Source organism: Prenolepis imparis, unplaced genomic scaffold (genome assembly GCF_030444845.1).
Source record: "Prenolepis imparis isolate NDT839.2.m4 unplaced genomic scaffold, iyPreImpa1.0 SCAF_10, whole genome shotgun sequence".
Taxonomy (NCBI): domain Eukaryota; kingdom Metazoa; phylum Arthropoda; class Insecta; order Hymenoptera; family Formicidae; genus Prenolepis; species Prenolepis imparis.
In genome coordinates, this window is record NW_028141168.1 from 2,826,746 (window position 1) to 2,845,089 (window position 18,344).

At 46.4% G+C, this 18,344-nt stretch overlaps 1 protein-coding gene and 1 pseudogene across 1 annotated transcript; both read left to right on the forward strand.

Moving 5' to 3' along the window:
• Window positions 1–1,351: 1,351 nt before the first annotated feature.
• Window positions 1,352–1,889, forward strand: LOC145941954 (protein GVQW3-like; annotated as a pseudogene).
• Window positions 1,890–14,221: 12,332 nt separating this feature from the next.
• On the forward strand, window positions 14,222–14,755 carry LOC145941423 (uncharacterized). Its single transcript, XM_083047539.1, has one exon. It carries the CDS (start codon window positions 14,222–14,224, stop codon window positions 14,753–14,755), a length of 534 nt encoding a protein of 177 aa, XP_082903665.1.
• The last annotated feature ends 3,589 nt before the right edge of the window (window positions 14,756–18,344 follow it).

Genomic DNA, 18,344 nt, shown 5'->3' on the forward strand with positions numbered 1-18,344 from the left:
ATAAATTATTAAAATTTAAAGTCAATACTTATATATTAAAAAAATGATTAAAATAAAGTTAGTCACTCATATGGTTATACTAAAATTTTGTTTATAAATATTTTTTATCAATTAATGTGTGTCAATTAATAAAAATTTTTACAATTTGTAATAAATTTATAATTTAAATATATTTCTATTGCAGAAACAAAATAAAAGGAATACAATATAAAATTTGAAGAATATATGTTTCAAGACTTTCGTTTAAATTTTTCAATTAAAGGAAATTTTATGAAATTTTCAATTTAAAGATTAATTTTATATTTTATTTTGTGTTTAAATTATGTACTTTAATTATTATTAATTAATATTATTATTTATAATTAGTATTAAAAATATGGTTACGTTATTTAAAACAAATGTTATTTAAAAGTTATTTGAAAGATTTTTTTGCAAATACATAAAAGATGTACTATGCATTGTACCTTATGTTATTTAAAAAATAAAAACATTTAAGAAGGAATAATAGTTCATGGTGATTGTACTAATCATTTGATATAGATAAATTTTGTACAGTGTTGTTGAATTTATATTGATCTCATCTTGCCTTGGCGACAAATAATCATCGAATATTCCATCATAAAGATCAACGTTTTGTACATTTTTTTAGATAATTCGGTTGCTGTTCCAAAATGTTATATAATAACCATTTAATATCCACGAATTCCTTGATTTTTTATTCCAATTTCGCAAACTTTTCATCCATCTCCTCTGGATGTATACATTTTTTAAAATTACAATTAACTTTCTGTCTACTAAGCAGTGTTTGCTCTTATCTAAATAAAATTATATAGATGATCATCTAGATGAAATTTTGGCGTCATCTTATCTTTATATAGATAATAAAAATATGTATTATCTATATCTGCATCTTAAATGAAAAAAGTGTCATCTTTATTAAATTATCTAAAATAATGTTCAGATAATTCGGTTTAGAGTTATAGCACATGAAAATACTTAAGTAGTAGAACTTGAACAGTAACCAATAAAAACTTAAATAAAAATATGAATATATTTTTATATCCTTTTTTTACAATTACATTTTTTTGTAATTGTAATAATCTTCATCTTATCTAAGATGAATTAACATATTTTCATCTCATCTTTACTCATCTAACTAATTTTAAAATCATCTAACCACAACAATGCTACTAACGCAGGATTATCTACGAGGGTGGTTTGAAAAGTCCGTGCAAAGTCAGAGAGATGGCACCACTGGTGCGTATCGGGGTTATTTTTAGTTAGTAGCATCTCTTGGAAGAACACACACCAAGTTTCGGCCAGATCGGTCTATTTCTCTGTGTTTGGCGTTTGTTTGAATCGAGAAAGTCGAGTGATTTCCAAAAAATGGATGAAAGAGAATTTCGTGTGTTGATAAAACATTACTTTATGAAAGGCAAATCGCCTCAGAAGACTAAGGAGAAGCTTGATAAACATTATGGTGAATCTGCACCTTCGATTAGAACAGTTTATAAGTGGTTTCAAAATTTTCGGAGTGGCCATATGAGCACAAGTGACGCTGAACGTTCTGGACGCCCTATTGAGGTCACTACTCCAGAAATCATTGATAAAATCCATGATATGATGATGGATGATAGAAGAGTGAAGGTGCGCGAGATTGCTAGTGCTGTGGGCATCTCGAGTGAACGGGTACATAATATTTTGCATCAACATTTGGGCATGAAAAAACTATCCGCAAGATGGGTGCCGCGATTGCTCACAGTTGACCAAAAACGAAATCGTGTGAGGTGTTCCAAGGACGGTTTGCAGCTGTTTCAGCGGAATCCACAGGACTTTAAGCGTCGTTTCGTCACTGTGGACGAAACATGGATACACCACTACACGCCTGAGACAAAGAACAGTCCAAACAATGGGTTGCCAGCGGGGAGTCTGCACCAAAGAAGGCGAAGACCGTTTTTTCGGCCGGGAAAGTTATGGCGACTGTCTTTTGGGATTCGCAAGGAATAATCCTCATCGACTATTTGGAAAAGGGTAAAACTATTACAGGTGCATATTATTCATCGTTATTGGACCGTTTGAAAACCGAGCTGCAAGAAAAACGTCCACGATTGGCCCACAAAAAAGTCCTTTTTCATCACGACAACGCATCAGCTCACTCATCTGTAGTTGTAGCCGCAAAATTGATGGAATTAAGGTTCCAACTCGTTCCGCATCCCCCCTATTCTCCAGATTTGGCTCCCTCGGACTACTACTTGTTCCCCAATATGAAGAAATGGCTGGGGGGAAACATTTTATTCAAACGAGGAGGTGATTGCGGAAACGAATGCCTATTTTGCAGAGTTGGACCAATCTTATTATTTGGAAGGGATCAACAAACTGGAGCAGCGTTGGACGAAGTGTATAACCCTAAAAGGAGACTACGTTGAAAAATAAAAAAAGTTTATCCCGAAAAATTAAGTAGTTTTCATTTTTGCACGGACTTTTCAAACCACCCTCGTATATCTCAATAAAATAATTTAATCGTTTTCTAAAATTCAATTTGGGATTGAATGGAAAATGATTGTCTTTAATTAAATTTATAATTGAGATTTTTCCTCTTATTAGATACCATAAATTTAACTAGAAAAGATTTTTTTATGCTTGCAATATTATTTCATAATTTTTTATTTTTATCTGATATTATATATTAAAATCAACTTAGAAAATAGTAAAGTATTTTAACATAAGACATGAAGTAAATATATCCAGTATATAGGGGAGACCGGGTATGATTGTCACACGGGTAGGTTGTCACAAGAGCTATAACAGAAAAACTATCGCGCACAAGTGCTTAATAAAACGTCATAGGGACGCACGCACACACCACCGTACTTCCCACGGACTCTTAGTTCGCTGCGTCATAGCATAAGGAGAGGACGTGTAGTGACCTGTTTTGAAGCGCTCAAAGTAAATTTTAGAGACGAACTATTCATCACGTAAGTACACATGATTATTTGTTTAACTTTAAATTCTTATGATTATTTTCGAAGTACATACTCAGTACTACAATAATTTAATGTAAAATTCGTTGATATCTAGACATTTTAATGACCTTTGTTGAAGTTAGAAATTTTTACTGTTTGGGTCCAGTTGTCACAGACCATTTGGGGCAATTTGTCACATGTGACAACCAACCCTGTATATTACATTAGTTGTACTGATAGTATAATTAAGCTATTTTTTGTTACAGTAATGCATAGAAATGCCTCGCGTATACAAAAGAAAGACTGAACGAGGCTGTGTGTCTCCAAGAATAATGCTTCAAGCAGCAAAAGAAATAAAACAACATAAGAAGTCTATTAGGTCGATAGCCAAAGATTTTAACATAAATTACCGCACTCTTGATCGCTATTGCAAAAAATTTACAGAAAATGAAATTGATAGCAGCAGTGTGATACCTACCACTAAGGTTGGGTATAAAAAAAAGCAAGTAGGTCCAGAGAAGTTTGGATTCAATGCCAAAGCTGCAAGTTATGGGCCCATGAGGAATGTTCTCCTGGGCTGCCTACTTACATTTGCCATAACTGTGATTCAAAACAGTGATTCTGAATAATAATACTTATTAAGATTGATTACCTAACTAATGATCTTCATTCAGATAGTAAATAATTATTTGATTGTTTTTGTTTAAAATAGTTTTGTTTCAGAGAAGTATAGATTCTTTCGTTTTGTTAATTTTATTGATTTTCACTACATATTAGTTTTTTTATGTTAAAATGTTAACTTTCTTGGAAGAATAAGTATCCTTATGTGATTTTAAAAAATATTTAACAAGAAATATAAACTTTATTTTAAACCCGACCAATTGTTATTTCATAAATTAGTTGCATCTGTATGTGACAATCAACCCCAAGCACTGTGACAACCATCCCTAAAGCGGGGTAAAATGTCGCAAATTTCTTTTTGTACTTAACATCAATTTTCTCTTAACTGGTTATTACTATCCCAACGACTTTTGTCAAGAAGTTAGCCAGATATGTGTCTTATGAAGCAATGTAGTAATTATTTAAATTGCTTTGAAAAAATCATCCAAAATACTTCTAAGAAAAAAAATGTGACAACCATACCCGGTCTCCCCTACTAACACACACACACACACAGTGTTGTGCTTAGATGATTTTAAAATTAGCTAGATAAAGATGAGATAAGAATTTGTAAATTTATTTTAGATAAAATGAAGATAATTTTGTTTTAAATATATCTAGATAAAAGATAATATTATATGACGATTCATCTAGATAACTTCCGGATAATATTATTTTAAAGATCGTTTATGTAAACACAGTTATAAAAAAAATGTAAATTATAAAAGGGATATAAAAATATCATTAGTAATGAAACTATATTTAATATTAATTTTTATTTACAATCACTTGCTTTACAAGCTCCAGTGAGTACTGTTGTAACAGTAGCATGTGCGTTCGCTACTGCATCTTCCGTTGAAATCTTACAAATGGTATGTTGCGTTTAAGTGACATCGTCGTTGGTGACATTGGCCTCAATTATGACTAAAAATTACAGTAAGTTGCATTGCTGATAGATCTATATTTATTAACGAGCAACACATTAAATAAAAAACAATTTTATAAAAAAAAATTAATTGGTAAAAAAAGAAGTTATTATACATGGATAAAAATTTATTTTTTTTAATTATAAATTCCCCTGTATTTTAAAATTAAAGATTGCAATTGTAAAATTATTATATTAAATGTACAATATTTATTGCTATTATTTTTTCAATATATTTTATTTAATATATATATTTTCTTCTATTTTTATCAACTTTTATTTTAAATTCTTTTGATAAATTAAACAAAATTTTATTATTTGATATAAATAAGATATAGGTATATGTACTGTATAATGAATATATAATCATAATTATGAATACACAATCTTTTTCATTTTAAAATCTGTATTCGAACCATTCATTGTATAAGATATAAATATAAGAAATATTTAAAAACTTTATAATAAAATATGGTTGTAATATTTGTAATTCTATTATATTATTAGTATCAAGTTTTAATTTAACTTTGTAAATTTAAAATAGGATATTTTTATATTAATGTTTTACTATATACACACTTTTAATTAAAATAAATAACTATAAACTATTTTTACTTAAAGAAGTCAAAAGTTGAATAAACTATAAATGATTAATTCCTACTAAAATATCATTTATAAATTATTGAGAAAAGAATGTATCTGTGTCTATGTGTGTTGAGTGTGTGTGTATGTGTGTTTGAAGGAGTATGTGTGTCTCTATGTGTTAAGTGAGTGTATGTGTGTATGTATGCTGTGTGTTGAGTGTGTGTTTTGTGTGTTTAAGTGTGTGTCCCTCTTTTTCTCTGTGTTTGAGTGTGTATCTAATAATTTGTAAAAAAAATATGGAAGGACAAGATATAATGGAAATCTAGCAGTAAACACAAGAGTTAAGCCTGGGGTCTGAATAGCTTAGTGGTAAGAGCAGTCGCCCGGCAAGCGAAAGACGCGGGTTCAATTCCTGCTTCAGCGACTTTTCGGACCTATATTTTTCTCGCCTATTTTCCCGTTGTAAAAATTCGAGGATTATTAATTTGATGGAACTTAGTAATCTCAAACCAAGAGATACCGTTCCGAAAAAATTAGAATTAATTTTCGTGCTTGGCTCTTAGGCCGAATTTAAGAATCACATTTAGTTATTAACCAATTATATTAACATTTTTAAAATATTTTTGAAAATGAGTTTTAAATATTTTTTATACATTTTTTCTTTTGATACTTGGATAAGTCAAATTATATTTTAAGTTATATTTAATTTTTAAATACATAAATAAATAATTTTATTCTTATATTTAAAATATAGGAAAAAATTATAATATATTTTATATATTATTTATATATAATTTTATTCCTATATTTAAAATATAAAAATATATATATTTATATATTTAATATTGTAGGACTTCCGTTTCCGGTTTGTTAAGCGTGACACGTGTGTGTATGGAAGAGGCGATTAAAGGTGAAAGAGGAGCGATCTAGAGGAGTGGAAGAAGAGAGGTGTGTGTGGGTGAGAGTGGAGGTGAGAGAGTGTATGAGAGAGTGAGGGTGGAGTGGGAGAGGGACGGTGAAGGGGTGAAAAAGATAATAAGAGGTTGGGACAGCTGAGAGAGAGAGAGCACGGGACATAGAATAGATAGAGTGGTAGTGCGAGGCGGAGCGCCAACAGTGACAGGCACGGAGCAAAGAAAATAGATAGAAGGGAAAATAAAGTCATAGAATAAAAAGTCAGAGAAGGGAAATAAGTAGTAGAGAGATAGGTAGGATGGATATAGGAGGGATAAAGCAGCCAAAGGAAAGGAAAGGTAGTGCAGGAGATATAACAGAATATCTGAAGAAAAAGAGGGATAGAGAGGAGAGTGGGAACGGGGAGGAGAGTGTTTTCAGATCTAGCAAAATGGTACTGAGATCGCCGCAGAGGGAGGAGGGAAAGGGAGAGGAAATTGAGAGAGGAAGTGAGAAAAGACATAGCGACAGGGATAAAAATTTTAGGAGAAGAGATAAGGGAGGATATAAAAGGAATAAGAGATAATATAACAAGACAGGGGGAAGGAATGTTAGGGGAAATGAAAAAGATAAGGGACGAGTTTAGAGAGAGGGAGAAAAAATGGGAGGAAGAGAGAAGGGAGATGAGAGAAACAATCAAAAACTTGGAAAGAAAATTAGAAAAGTTGATGAAGGAGGGTGAAGAGAGGGAAATAGAAGGGGGGAAGAACGAAATGGGAAAGGGAAGAGAAGGTGGGGCAGAATCAAGAATAAGGATAATAGAGAGGAAGATAGAGTGGAAGGAAAGAGAGGATAGAAAGAAAAATATAGTAATTAGGAGAGTGGAAATGGAAAAAGGGGGGGTAAGAAGGGGGGTAGAAAAGGTAATAGAAAAATTAGGAGTAGACATAAAAATAGAGAATATTAGGAAGGTAGGGATAACAAGGGAGGGAGAGAGGGGAATGGCGGTAGTGACATTGGGGAGCATTGAGCAGAAAAGACAAGTGATGGAGAATAAGAAAAAGCTGAGGGGGAGAGAGGAAAGGATAGACGAGGATTTAACATGGGAGGAAAGAAAGATTAGATGGAAGTTAAGAGAGATGGCTAGGAGAAAGGAAGGGGAGGGCAGGAGAGTACGGATAGGCTTGGGGGGACTACAAATAGACGGTAAATGGTGGAAATGGAGCGAGGGGGAGGAAGTTTTGAAGAATGAGGAAGGAGAAGTGAAGAATTTAGGAATGAGGAAGGAGAAGTGAAGAATTTAGGAATGAGAAGGGATAAACAGGGGGATTAAAGGAGAAGGAAGTGGAGAGGGAGATAACAATAGGGACAGGAAAGGAGGGAAGGAGAAACAGAGGAGAAGAAGGAGAGGTGAGGGAGGGGGAAAGGAAGGAAAAGAGATGTGGGAAAGGTAGACAGGGAGAGAGATGAAAGATAGCGTTCTGGAATATAGCAGGTATGAGAAACAAAGATAAAGGATTTTGGAATAGGATTGGTGAATGAGATATTATAGTGCTTATGGAAACATGGGTGGAGGAGAAAGGATGGAAGAAAGTTAAAAGTTGGTTAGGCACCGAAGGGTTTTAAGTGGGGAATACAATACGCGAGTAGGAAGAACAAAAAAGGAAGAGCAATGGGGGGGATGATAATGGGGATAAAAAGGAAGGGGGAAATAGAAGTGGGAGAAATCGAAATAAGAGAAGAGGGGATGATGACGGGAAAGTGGAAAGTGGGAAAGGAGGAATGGAGAATAGTGGGGGTATATGTTAATGAAGATTTTAAAAAAAAGATAGAGGGATTAAAGAAATGGATGGAAAAAAAGAGGAGGAAGGTAAGAGAATAATAATAGGAGGAGATTTTAATGCGAGGACTGGAGAAATGGGGGGAAAGGTAAATATGGGGGAGGAAGAAGGAACAATGAAGACTAGGAATTCTAAAGACAAGAAAAACAATAGGGAAGGGAGGAGGTTAGTGGAGGTGCTAGAAGAAACGGAATGGAGCATTTTAAACGGGAATGTAAAGGGAGATGAAGATGGAGAATACACGTATACGGGAAGTAGAGGAAATACGGTGATAGATTATATATTAGGTAATGAAGGACTACGGGAAAGAATAGAAAGACTAGAAATAGGAGAGGATATTGACTCGGATCATCACCCAGTAATTTGTTGGATAAGGGAAGAAGGTAAATGGGAAAAGGGAAAGAGTAAAAGGCAAGGGGGCAAAAGGGGGATATGGGATGAGGAGGGGAGAGAGAAATTAAGGAGGGAAATAGGAGGGATAGACATAGGAGAGAACGAAAGAGGGGTGGGAGAAGAAATAGAGAAAATGAATGAAAGAATAAAGAAAGCTTTAGAAGAGTGTGGGAAAGGAGATGATAGAAGAAAGAGAAAGAGAGAGGGATGGTGGGATAAGGAAATGTGAGGAGGAGAAGAAAAAAGTGAGACAGAAGTTGAGAAGAGAGAGGAAAGGGGAAGAAGGGTGGGGAAGTTATAGAGAAGAAAAGAGAAAGTATAGGGAGATGTGTGAAAGGAAAAAGAAGGAGGAGGGAGAAAGATTAATAAGGGAGGCAGGAGAAGCGAGAACAGAAAGCAAGGTATGGGAGATAGTAAATAGGGAGAGGAGGAAAACGAGAGGAATAGAAGAAGGGATACAGATGAGGGAATGGAAGGAACATTTTATGGAACTTTTAGGAGGGGTAGAGGAGAGAGTTCTGAAAGGAAAAGAGAGAGGAAATAGAAGAGGACAGGAAAGAGACATAAAATGGGAGGAAGTTAACAAAGTTATAAATAAATTAAAGTTAAATAAGGCAGTAGGCTTAGACGGAATACCAAATGAGGTCTGGAGATATGGAGGAGAAGAAATAAGAAAATGGGCTTGGGAGATTTGTAATAGAGTATGGAGGGGAGAGGGGTGGCCAGAGGGATGGAAGGAAGGGATAATAGCGCCGATAGTGAAAAAAGGGGAAGGAGATAAGGTTACGGACTACAGGGGAGTTACACTCATGTCGACGCTGTATAAGATATACACATCGATTCTGACGGAAAGGTTAAGGGAAGAAGTAGAAGAAAAGGGGATAATACCGGAAAATCAGACAGGTTTTAGAAAGGGAAAGGGGGTAATGGACAATGCATATGTATTGAATTATTTAGCGCAAAGGCAGATTTACAGGGAGAAAAAGAAGATGATAAGCGTGTTTATAGACTTAAAAGCAGCCTTTGATTCGGTAGACAGGGAGGTGCTGATAAGAACTCTAAGGGAGAGAGGGGTTAGAGAGGGGTTGATAGAGAGAATAGAGGAGATATTAAGGGAGACAAAGAGTAGAGTAAGGATAGGGGAAGAGGTAGGTGGAGAATTTTGGACGGGGAGAGGAGTAAGACAGGGATGTCCGTTAAGTCCGTTGTTATTTAGTATTGTGATTGCAGACTTGGAAGAGGATATGGCTAGGGGGAAATGGGGAGGGGTTAAACTGGGAGAAGGGAAGATATATTCGATGGCATATGCGGACGATATGGTACTATTGGCGGAAGAGGAAGATGGGATGAAGGCAATGTTAGCAAGAATGGAAAGATACATTGATAAAAAGAGGCTGGAGATGAATGTGATGAAAACGAAGATAATGGTATTTAGAAAGGGAGGGGGTAGGAGAAAAAGAATAAGGTGGATGTGGAAAGGGAAGGAGATAGAGGAGGTTAAAGAGATAAAATACTTAGGATATGTTTTTCAATCGAATGGCAGACAAGAGGGACACAAAAAGGACAGAGTAAGAAAGGCAATGGGAATTATGGGACAAGTGTGGAGCATAGGGAAAAGGAAATTTGGGAAAGACGTAAGAAAAAGGATATGGTTGTTTGATGCGCTGGTCTGGACGGTGTTAAGTTACGGAGCCGAGATTTGGGGATGGAAGGAAAGGGAAAAAATGGAAAGAGTAGAAGAAAGATTTTTAAAATGGATACTAGGAGTAGATAGGAGTCAGGGGCTAGGTGCCAAGAGGGGTTTCGCAGGAGAGACGACTCCCTGCCAATACAGACGTCTGTCTAGTGGGGATCACTCGTTCCACTATAAACATTCGGCGAGTGACACGCGATCGGGGGGGTGTCTGGCGGAAGGTGTACAGGCTCCTCCCCCAACGAGTAGTATGTCCGGGCAGAGGGACATTTGGGGATGGACGGTCTCCGTGGGGACCCGAAATCTATCGCACCCTCCTGGGTGGCACCCTCTCGTTGGACGCCACCTTGTCGTGGTGAGAGGGCTCACCCATCTCGCTGGAGAGATGGGTGCTAAGAGCGTCCAATACGGCAGTCTTGCCGTATAACTTTCTCAGGCGTGCGGAATGTCTTCCGCACGTCGGAGAAGTCTCTCACGCCGAGACACGAGGCCCGGCTCCCTCGAGGGTTTATCGCCCGCGAGCCGGTAGGGGTAGGCGGCCCTGACTTCAATCGCCCGGTGGCATGGCACCGTTAGGGGAGGACATTGCACGGCGCCTGTGGCGCTGTCCTCCCTCCATGCAGTTTGCGGCCTTGGCCGCGGGGTTCCCGTGCCGTTTTCTCGGGGGGGTGTTTTCGGGGGTTTTTCTCCCGGGGGTGTTCCCCCCGGGGTCTCTGGGTGGGTTCTCGTGCGGCGGGGGCCGCGGGGATGGGTGACCATCCGTGACTACCCGAGGGGCTTTGCCCGGAGGGTTTACCCAAGGGACATTGCCCGGAGGGGACCACGCTGGCTGGTCGCCGGGGCCGCTCGGACTTCTTCCGAGGCAGGGTCCGGCGAGGAGAGGAGCCCCAGGGTGCTGGTGGAGAGCTTGCTCTCGTCCCAGCGTCCCTGGAGTTGGCCGCGCCCGGGCCACTCGGACGTATTCCGAGCTCGGGCCGGGGGCGGCGGAGAAGACCACGCGTGGTCGTCCAAGGGGCTTTGCCCGGAGGGATCACCCAAGGGGCTCTGCCCGGAGGGATCACCCAAGGGGCTCTGCCCGGAGGGTGCCACGCTGGCTAGCTGCCGGGGCCGCTCGAAAGTATTTCGAGGTCGGGGCCCGGTGGCGAGAGTAGTTACCACCAGTCGGAAGCGACCGTTGCCTCTTCCGAAGCAACCGGCTGGTGGAAGGTGTCTGCCCACACTGGAAGTGATTACCGGTGTGGTGCGTGCTGGTCGCCACGGCGGTTAGGACAGGGCCGGGGAGCGGCGACCCTGTCTGACCCGTCCGTGGGCCCCCCCGGGTGGCGCCGCCTGGCCTGGTACCCTCGTTGTCGGAGGCGAGGGACCCCCGAAAACCCACGCGGAGAATCAAATCTCCGCGTGGGCCAGTAAGGGGCCTGGGATCCTGGCGGGGTGGCTCGTTAGCCATCTCGTCATGGGTGTAAGCCGACTCCCGGTGAGTCCACCGGGCTCGGTCGGTGGGGCGCTGCCGGTCATGTTTCGGGGCATTGCCCCGACCGGTGGGAGATTCGCCGATCGGTGGAGCCAGGCCAGGATAGCGGGATTTCTTAAAAATGACTACTCTAAATAAACATATACAAGACGTAGAGAAGGGGACGGAAGACATGGAGCTGTGCGAAACAGTGACCTCTCGGCCATTCAGCGCAGCCGCCGTGCGGCAAGAGGAAGGAGTCTCGACCAGAGCAAGAGCCATTAAGGTGGCTGTGGTGAAGATCGAGAAGATGGACCAGAAAGTTAAACTGGTCGAAAAACCGGGGCCGAAGTCCAAGACCACGCCGATATCGGCACCTCGGGACAAATCGGGACCTATTAAGGAGCCGGAGACAGAGAAGGTTATCGACAAGGACATTGAGAACGAATCCGAGTCTTCACTTGGCTCGGAGACGATCAACATTCTCTGCCCGTCGAAAAAGAGAAAGAGAGGGAAAGGTAGACCGGAAACGACCTACCAATACAGGCTTCTCAAACAACAGAGAGAGGAGAGAGTTAAAAGAGAAGAGGAAGAGAACGAGAGGGCCATCATGGACCCAATGGTGATCCTAACGGACTCCAAAGCGTTCCAACGCATGAAGGAGAAGGCAATGGAGTACACCGAAGATCTACGGGAGGCTCCAAACTTGGACGTGGCGGCTGAAGGATTCAAGCATACAGGTATGCTGATGAAGGCGGTCGTCAGGTCCAAGAAGGGTCTTAAAGGCATGATACAGGCGGAGATCAAAGAGGCTGCGAGCTATCTCGAGGCCGCCATTACGATCTTCAACGAAAGAATCGCAACCAAGGATGTTGGAGAGGAAGAAGGCTCAAGAGAACAACTGCGAAAGAAGATACGGGCTCTGCGCGCGGAGAATGCCAAACTCCACGTCGAGGCGACCAAGGCGAGGATACAGAGGAGGAAGGAGGACAATGAGAGACAGTCCCAGGCTGTCTCTGCTACATCTTTTGTTGAATCTGGGGCACACGGGGATTACGCAAACTTGTGGGGATTTTCGCCACACAAGGGAACAATCGAACCGATGGACGTACAGATAGAGGAAACCAAGGAAACTCCCCCACCACCACCAATGAGGCCCCCGATTAAGGGGATCTCGAGAGCAATGAGGGAGTACCCACCAGGGATCGAGACGGAAGAGGAGAGATGTAAATACGATGAATTATCATCCCAGATACAGACTCTCCTACAGGAGAGAGAGACATTCATGCGGGGGCCCAAGAAAGCCACCGAGAAGCCTCCCCCTCCAGAAAGGAAGGCCCCCCCCCAAATCCAACGGCGGCCATCGAAAAGCGGGGAACAGCTGGCCCCTCCAGAGTGCAGGAAGCACCAAGGAGAGAGGAGGCAATGCCCGCGCCAACGAGGGAAAAGCCGAAGAAGAGGAAAAAGACGAAGGGAGGGAAACAACCGACGGCTGCGAACAACACGCAGCAAGCCGGGAACAAGCGAGAGGAGCCATCAAACAAGGGCAAACACCCTCCTACCTCGGAGCCCGATAAAAGGACTCCTCTACGGCCGGCCGGGGCACGGGATAATACCTGGGCAACGGTCGTCGGACGACGGGAGAAGAGGAGAATCGCCACCGCCGCCCAAGAACTTAGGCCGGACATCGGGAGAGAGAATGCGGCTAAGAAGCACTCCCCCCCTCTCATTGAGAGGGCTAAGGGCGAGGAAGCTGGAAAGCCCAAGGAGAGGAATTTGAGGAAGAGGAAGGCCTTAAAGTCAACGGCCATTACACTGACGTGTCCTCCGGGTACATACAAGGAGGCAATACTCAGGGCCAGAGAGAAGATCAACCTCGGTAACCTCGGCATACCGCGCATCAAAGCCCACAAGGGCATCACCGGTGCAATGGTGTATGAGGTCACCGGGGAAGACAGAGATGTCAAGGCCAACCTATTCGCCGAGAAACTCAAAGAGGCACTCGGCGGAATGGAGGGGGTAAAGGTCGCCAGGCCAGTTAAGACCGCAGAATTAAGACTGCGGGGACTAGACGAAGCGACAAGCGAGCAAGAGGTGCGGGACAAACTGGCTGAGGTGGGCGGATGCGGGGCCGACGATATTAAAGTCGGTCCCATAAGATTCGCCGCCAAGGCCCTTGGCACGGCATGGGTGAAGTGCCCGCTCGTTCCAGCGCAAAAAATACTGGAGAAACGGAAGGTACAATTCGGCTGGATATGCGCTACAGTCGAGCTATTCAGGGACAGGCCCCTACAGTGCTACAAATGCATGAAAAAGGGGCATGTCCTCGAGGAATGCAAGAGCGAGAAAGATCGGCGCAACAGTTGCTACAATTGCGGCGCCGAAGGACACAGAGCAAGGGACTGCAAAAACCAGCCCAAATGCATGCTCTGCGAGGAAACGGGAAAGGTGTCGAATCACAGGATGGGGCGCGCAGCGTGCAACCCCCCTGCGGGCATGAAGGTGAAAAGCAGCAAGGGCAAAGGGAACACTAAAGATCCCAAAGCCCTGGCTGCCCCACCAACAATAGGAAGGAAACCGGGTGAGAAACCTCCTATGGGACCACCCGGCAATGGAGGGGCCAAGGGGGGCTCCGGGGATGGCATTGCCTCCCCCGGGCTCACCGACGGCCAGACAGTGGAGACGCCCAAACCCCAACGGGTACGTAGGGGAAAGGGCGCCTCCAAGGAGCAAGAGAAGGCAGGAGCAGACGCGCCCCCAGCTTGTAATAACGAGCTCGAGGAGGTAGTCATGGAGGAGGCCTAAACATCGCCTATTATGGCGAAGCAAATAGGCCTCCTCCAAACAAATTTGAACCACTGCGCCAGGGCCCAGGATCTCTTCCTATATACCCTGGCGCAGTGGAAATGTGGCGTAGGGATCGCGGCCGAGCCGTATCGTGTCCCAGAGGATAACCCCTGCTGGGCCACAAATGAAAGCGGCTCGGTCGCGATCACGTGGAGGATGGAGCCGGGCTCTCCTCCGTGCAAGAGGATAGGTGCAGGACGCGGGTATGTAGCCGTTGAATGGGGCCCACTGTGGGTAATTGGATGTTATATCCCCCCCAGCGTGGATTCTGCCACGTTCGGGGATATCCTCGATGGGATTGCACTCGTCGTAATGAGGAGACTCCCCGAACCAACTGTGGTCGCCGGGGACTTCAATGCCCATTCGGCGCATTGGGGTTCCCGGCTAACGAACCGCAATGGCAGGGTCTTGGAGGATTGGGCAGCGTTCTCGGCCTCTATATTGTCAATCAGGGGTCGAGCAGCACCCTCGTCAGGCCGCAGGGGGAGTCCATTGTTGATTTAACATGGGCGTCTCCCTCTACGGCGGACAGGATCGGAAACTGGCGGGTGACGGACGAGGAAACCCTGTCCGATCATCTTTATATCCGGATGGGGATCGACGTCACCCGCCGGGGGGTGCTAAATCGTGCCCAAGGGGGGGATCCACCCAAAAGGTGGGCCCTGGCCAAATTGGATTCCGACAGGTGGTGGCAGCCATGCTCTCTGCCACCTGGCCCGGTGCAGAGGCACCGCAGGGAATAGAGGACCAGGTGGCATGGCTCGGGGAGACCATGAGGAACGCTTGTGACATTTCCATGCCCCGAGCCAAGCCGAGGCCGCAAAGAGCGGCGTACTGGTGGACGGAGGAGATTGCCGACTTGAGGCGCACCTCCGTCCAGGCCAGACGCCGCCTTAAAAGACTGAGAAGGAGAGGCCTCGGCTACGAAAACGAGAGTGTGGCAGAGGCGCTCGAGTGCTACAGATCAGCTCGTGGCACTCTGAGCGCCGCCATCAGAGCGTCGAAGGCGAGGTCCTGGGACGAACAGCTCCAGGGCCTCAACGCCGACCCTTGGGGGCGTCCATACAGGGCAGTGATGAAGAAGTTGCGGAGATGGACGTCCCCCGTGACGGAGGCGCTGGACACGGAGGTGTTAGAGAACATTTTATCGACCCTCTTCCCACAATGCGACAGAGTTCCTGAACTCTACATAAGGGAACCTGTCGCGTGGGAAGAGGAGTACGAAGTGTCCAGTCCCGAGCTGGCCGGGATTGCCAAGAGGCTTAGGGCCCGGGGCAACAAAGCCCCGGGGCCCGATGGCATTCCCGGAAGGGTCTGGCTTTACGCCATGACGCACCTGTCGGAACCCATGCAACGGCTATATACCGATTGCCTTAGGGCTGGAGAGTTCCCCCCAGTCTGGGGTAGGGCCAAGTTGGTCCTTATCCCAAAAGGGGGCAGAACAGATGGAGCGCCTTCCGCATATAGGCCCATCTGCCTGCTCGACGAGGTCGGCAAAATATTCGAACGAATCATAGCCGACCGACTCGTCAGACAGATGAGGGAAGTGGGGCCTGACCTCCACGAGGACCAGTTCGGATTCCGCGAACATAAGTCTACGACGGACGCGATTTTGCGCGTCCGTTCGTTCGCGGAATCCGAGACTGAAGAGGGCAGGGTGGTGGTTAGGTGTATCACTTGATATCACCAACGCCTTCAACACCCTGCCCTGGGGAAAGGTGAGGGGCGCCCTCGAAGAGCACGGCGCCCCTCAGTATCTCGTGGAGGTCGTCAAGGCCTATTTCCGAGACCGTGGCCTTGAGTACCGGGATAAAACCGGTGCTCAATGCGGAAGGAAAGTGTCGTGCGGTGTCCCACAGGAGTCAGTACTGGGCCCCCTGCTGTGGGACATCACGTACGACCAAGTGCTCCGTTCTGCCCTTCCCCCCGGCTGCCGTGTCGTCTGCTACACAGATGACACAATAGTTCTGGCCGGGGGGAACGACTGGGGGGAAGCTAAAGGGAAGGCGGACCTTGCGGTGGCCTGCGTGGTGCGTGCCATAAAGAAGTTGGGCCTTAAGGTGGCTCCCCATAAAACGGAGGCCATCTATTTTCACGATGGCTCCCAGGGGAAGCCACCAAAGGCCCAGATTATCGTGGACGGCATCCCCGTCCAGCTGGGGCCAAGCATTAAATATTTAGGGCTCCGGCTGGACGGTACTTGGCGCTTCGACGAGCACTTCGGTCGTCTGGCAGATAAGGCCGACGGGGTAGCGGCGGCACTTAGCCGCCTGCTGCCTAATCTTGGCGGACCGAACGACCGGGTGCGAAAGCTGTATGCGGCAGTAGTGAATTCGGTGACTCTATATGGGTCACCGGTGTGGGCGGACGAGGCGGTGGTCAGGAAACGTATCCGGGATATATTACGCCGGATACAAAGAAGAGTGGCCATCCGCGTCGCCCGCGAATATAGAACTGTGTCGCATGCAGCGGCCTCGGCCCTTGCAGGACTACCTCCCATGGAGCTCCAGGCGTGCGCCTACAAGAGGGCGTACGCAAGAATAAAGGAGCTCCGTGGGATAGGGCACAAAATAACGGAGAGGGTCCGAGGCGTAGTCGGAGCGCAAACCCGACGACGCATGATAGAGGAATGGGGGGAGTATCTAAGACACATCCCCCCATCCAACTCGGGAAGGAGAGTCGTCGGGGCCGTGAGGCCTGTCCTGGAGGAGTGGATGGACAGACCTCACGGCTGGATGTCGTATCACGTGACGTAGGTGTTCGCCGGACACGGATGTTTCGGCGAATACTTGTGTCGAATTGGGAAGGAGCGCACCACGCGGTGTCACCACTGTGATGAGGACGAGGACACGGCGCAGCACACGCTGGAGTTCTGCCCAGCGTGGGCAGAAGAGCGCCGTGTCCTCGTCCAGAAGACTGGCGAGGATCTATCGCTCCCGGCCATCGTTGCAAAGATGGCCGGGAGCGAGGAAGTATGGGAGTCAAAGTGATGACGCAGAAGGAGGAAGCGGAAAGAGAACGGGAGTGACGGGGAAGAGGGAGGAGACTCCCTCTCTCCCCTGAATCCCGGGAAGAAAGAGACGACCCCTCCTGGCTGCCTAGGCGAGGAAACCGCCGTGGTGGGGGCCGGGGGGGAGAGAGCCCGTGACGAGCCGAGATATGGCGGCGGGGAAAGGGGAAGAATGCAAAGACCCCGACCCCGTCGCCACCAGCAGGGAGCTCCCCGTGACATTAATGGGGAACTTAGGTTCCCCGGATCTCGCGGGGGGGGCCTCTCTATGAGAGGCGGCCAGTTACAACGGGATGTTGGGCGAGGGGGGCACAGCGCCCCTCGCCCAAAGGAGATGAGGGAGGAGGCCCATCTGGGCGGAGTGGTTGAGCGGGGGGCGTTATGCCCCCCCCCGCTTGACAGATAGAGGGCGGCCCCTTTGGGACGGGAATGCAGTCCTGGGAGGGGGGCGGGGGCGGGCGTCGCCCGGCTGGCGGTCGCACGGCGAAAGCCCTGCGGCCGGGAGTCGGGCGGCATCCGCCTCCCCTGCCTCGGCCGAGTTCCTCCCCCCGGGGATACCCCCGGGCCGATGGTCGAATCCCGCTAAGGGAGGGAACCGTGACCCGGGGGCATGGGGGACCACAGGGGCTCTCTAGGAGCTACATTGCACGTGGCCCCCCCGGGCAGGGACGCGGCAGGGGCGGCCCTCTCACCGGTGCCTCAGAGCGCCGGTGGGAGGACACCACTGCTTGCGGGGGGGTTCCCCCCACTGGGGGGAATTCCCAGGAGTAGGGCTCCCGGAGCGTTGACCGAATCTCTCTCCCCTTTGGGAGAGAGAGGGAGCCTCGTTCCGGGAGCGGGGGGTGGCGGCTCGAGCGGGAGTACTCGAGCCGTGACTCCGCCCCCCCAAACCTTTTGGGAGGGCGCGGCGTGGGGGTGGTGCCCCCTGCGCCGCAACCGGGTTGGTTCCGCACGATGGCGGAGGAGAGTATCTTCCTCTCGGGGAAGATGCTCTCCCGGGACAGGTAGGGCCAGGTGATGGCGGGAGGTGATGCAACTGCTAGTTCCCCGCCACCACCGTAAGCGCCAGCGTAGGCACTCGCT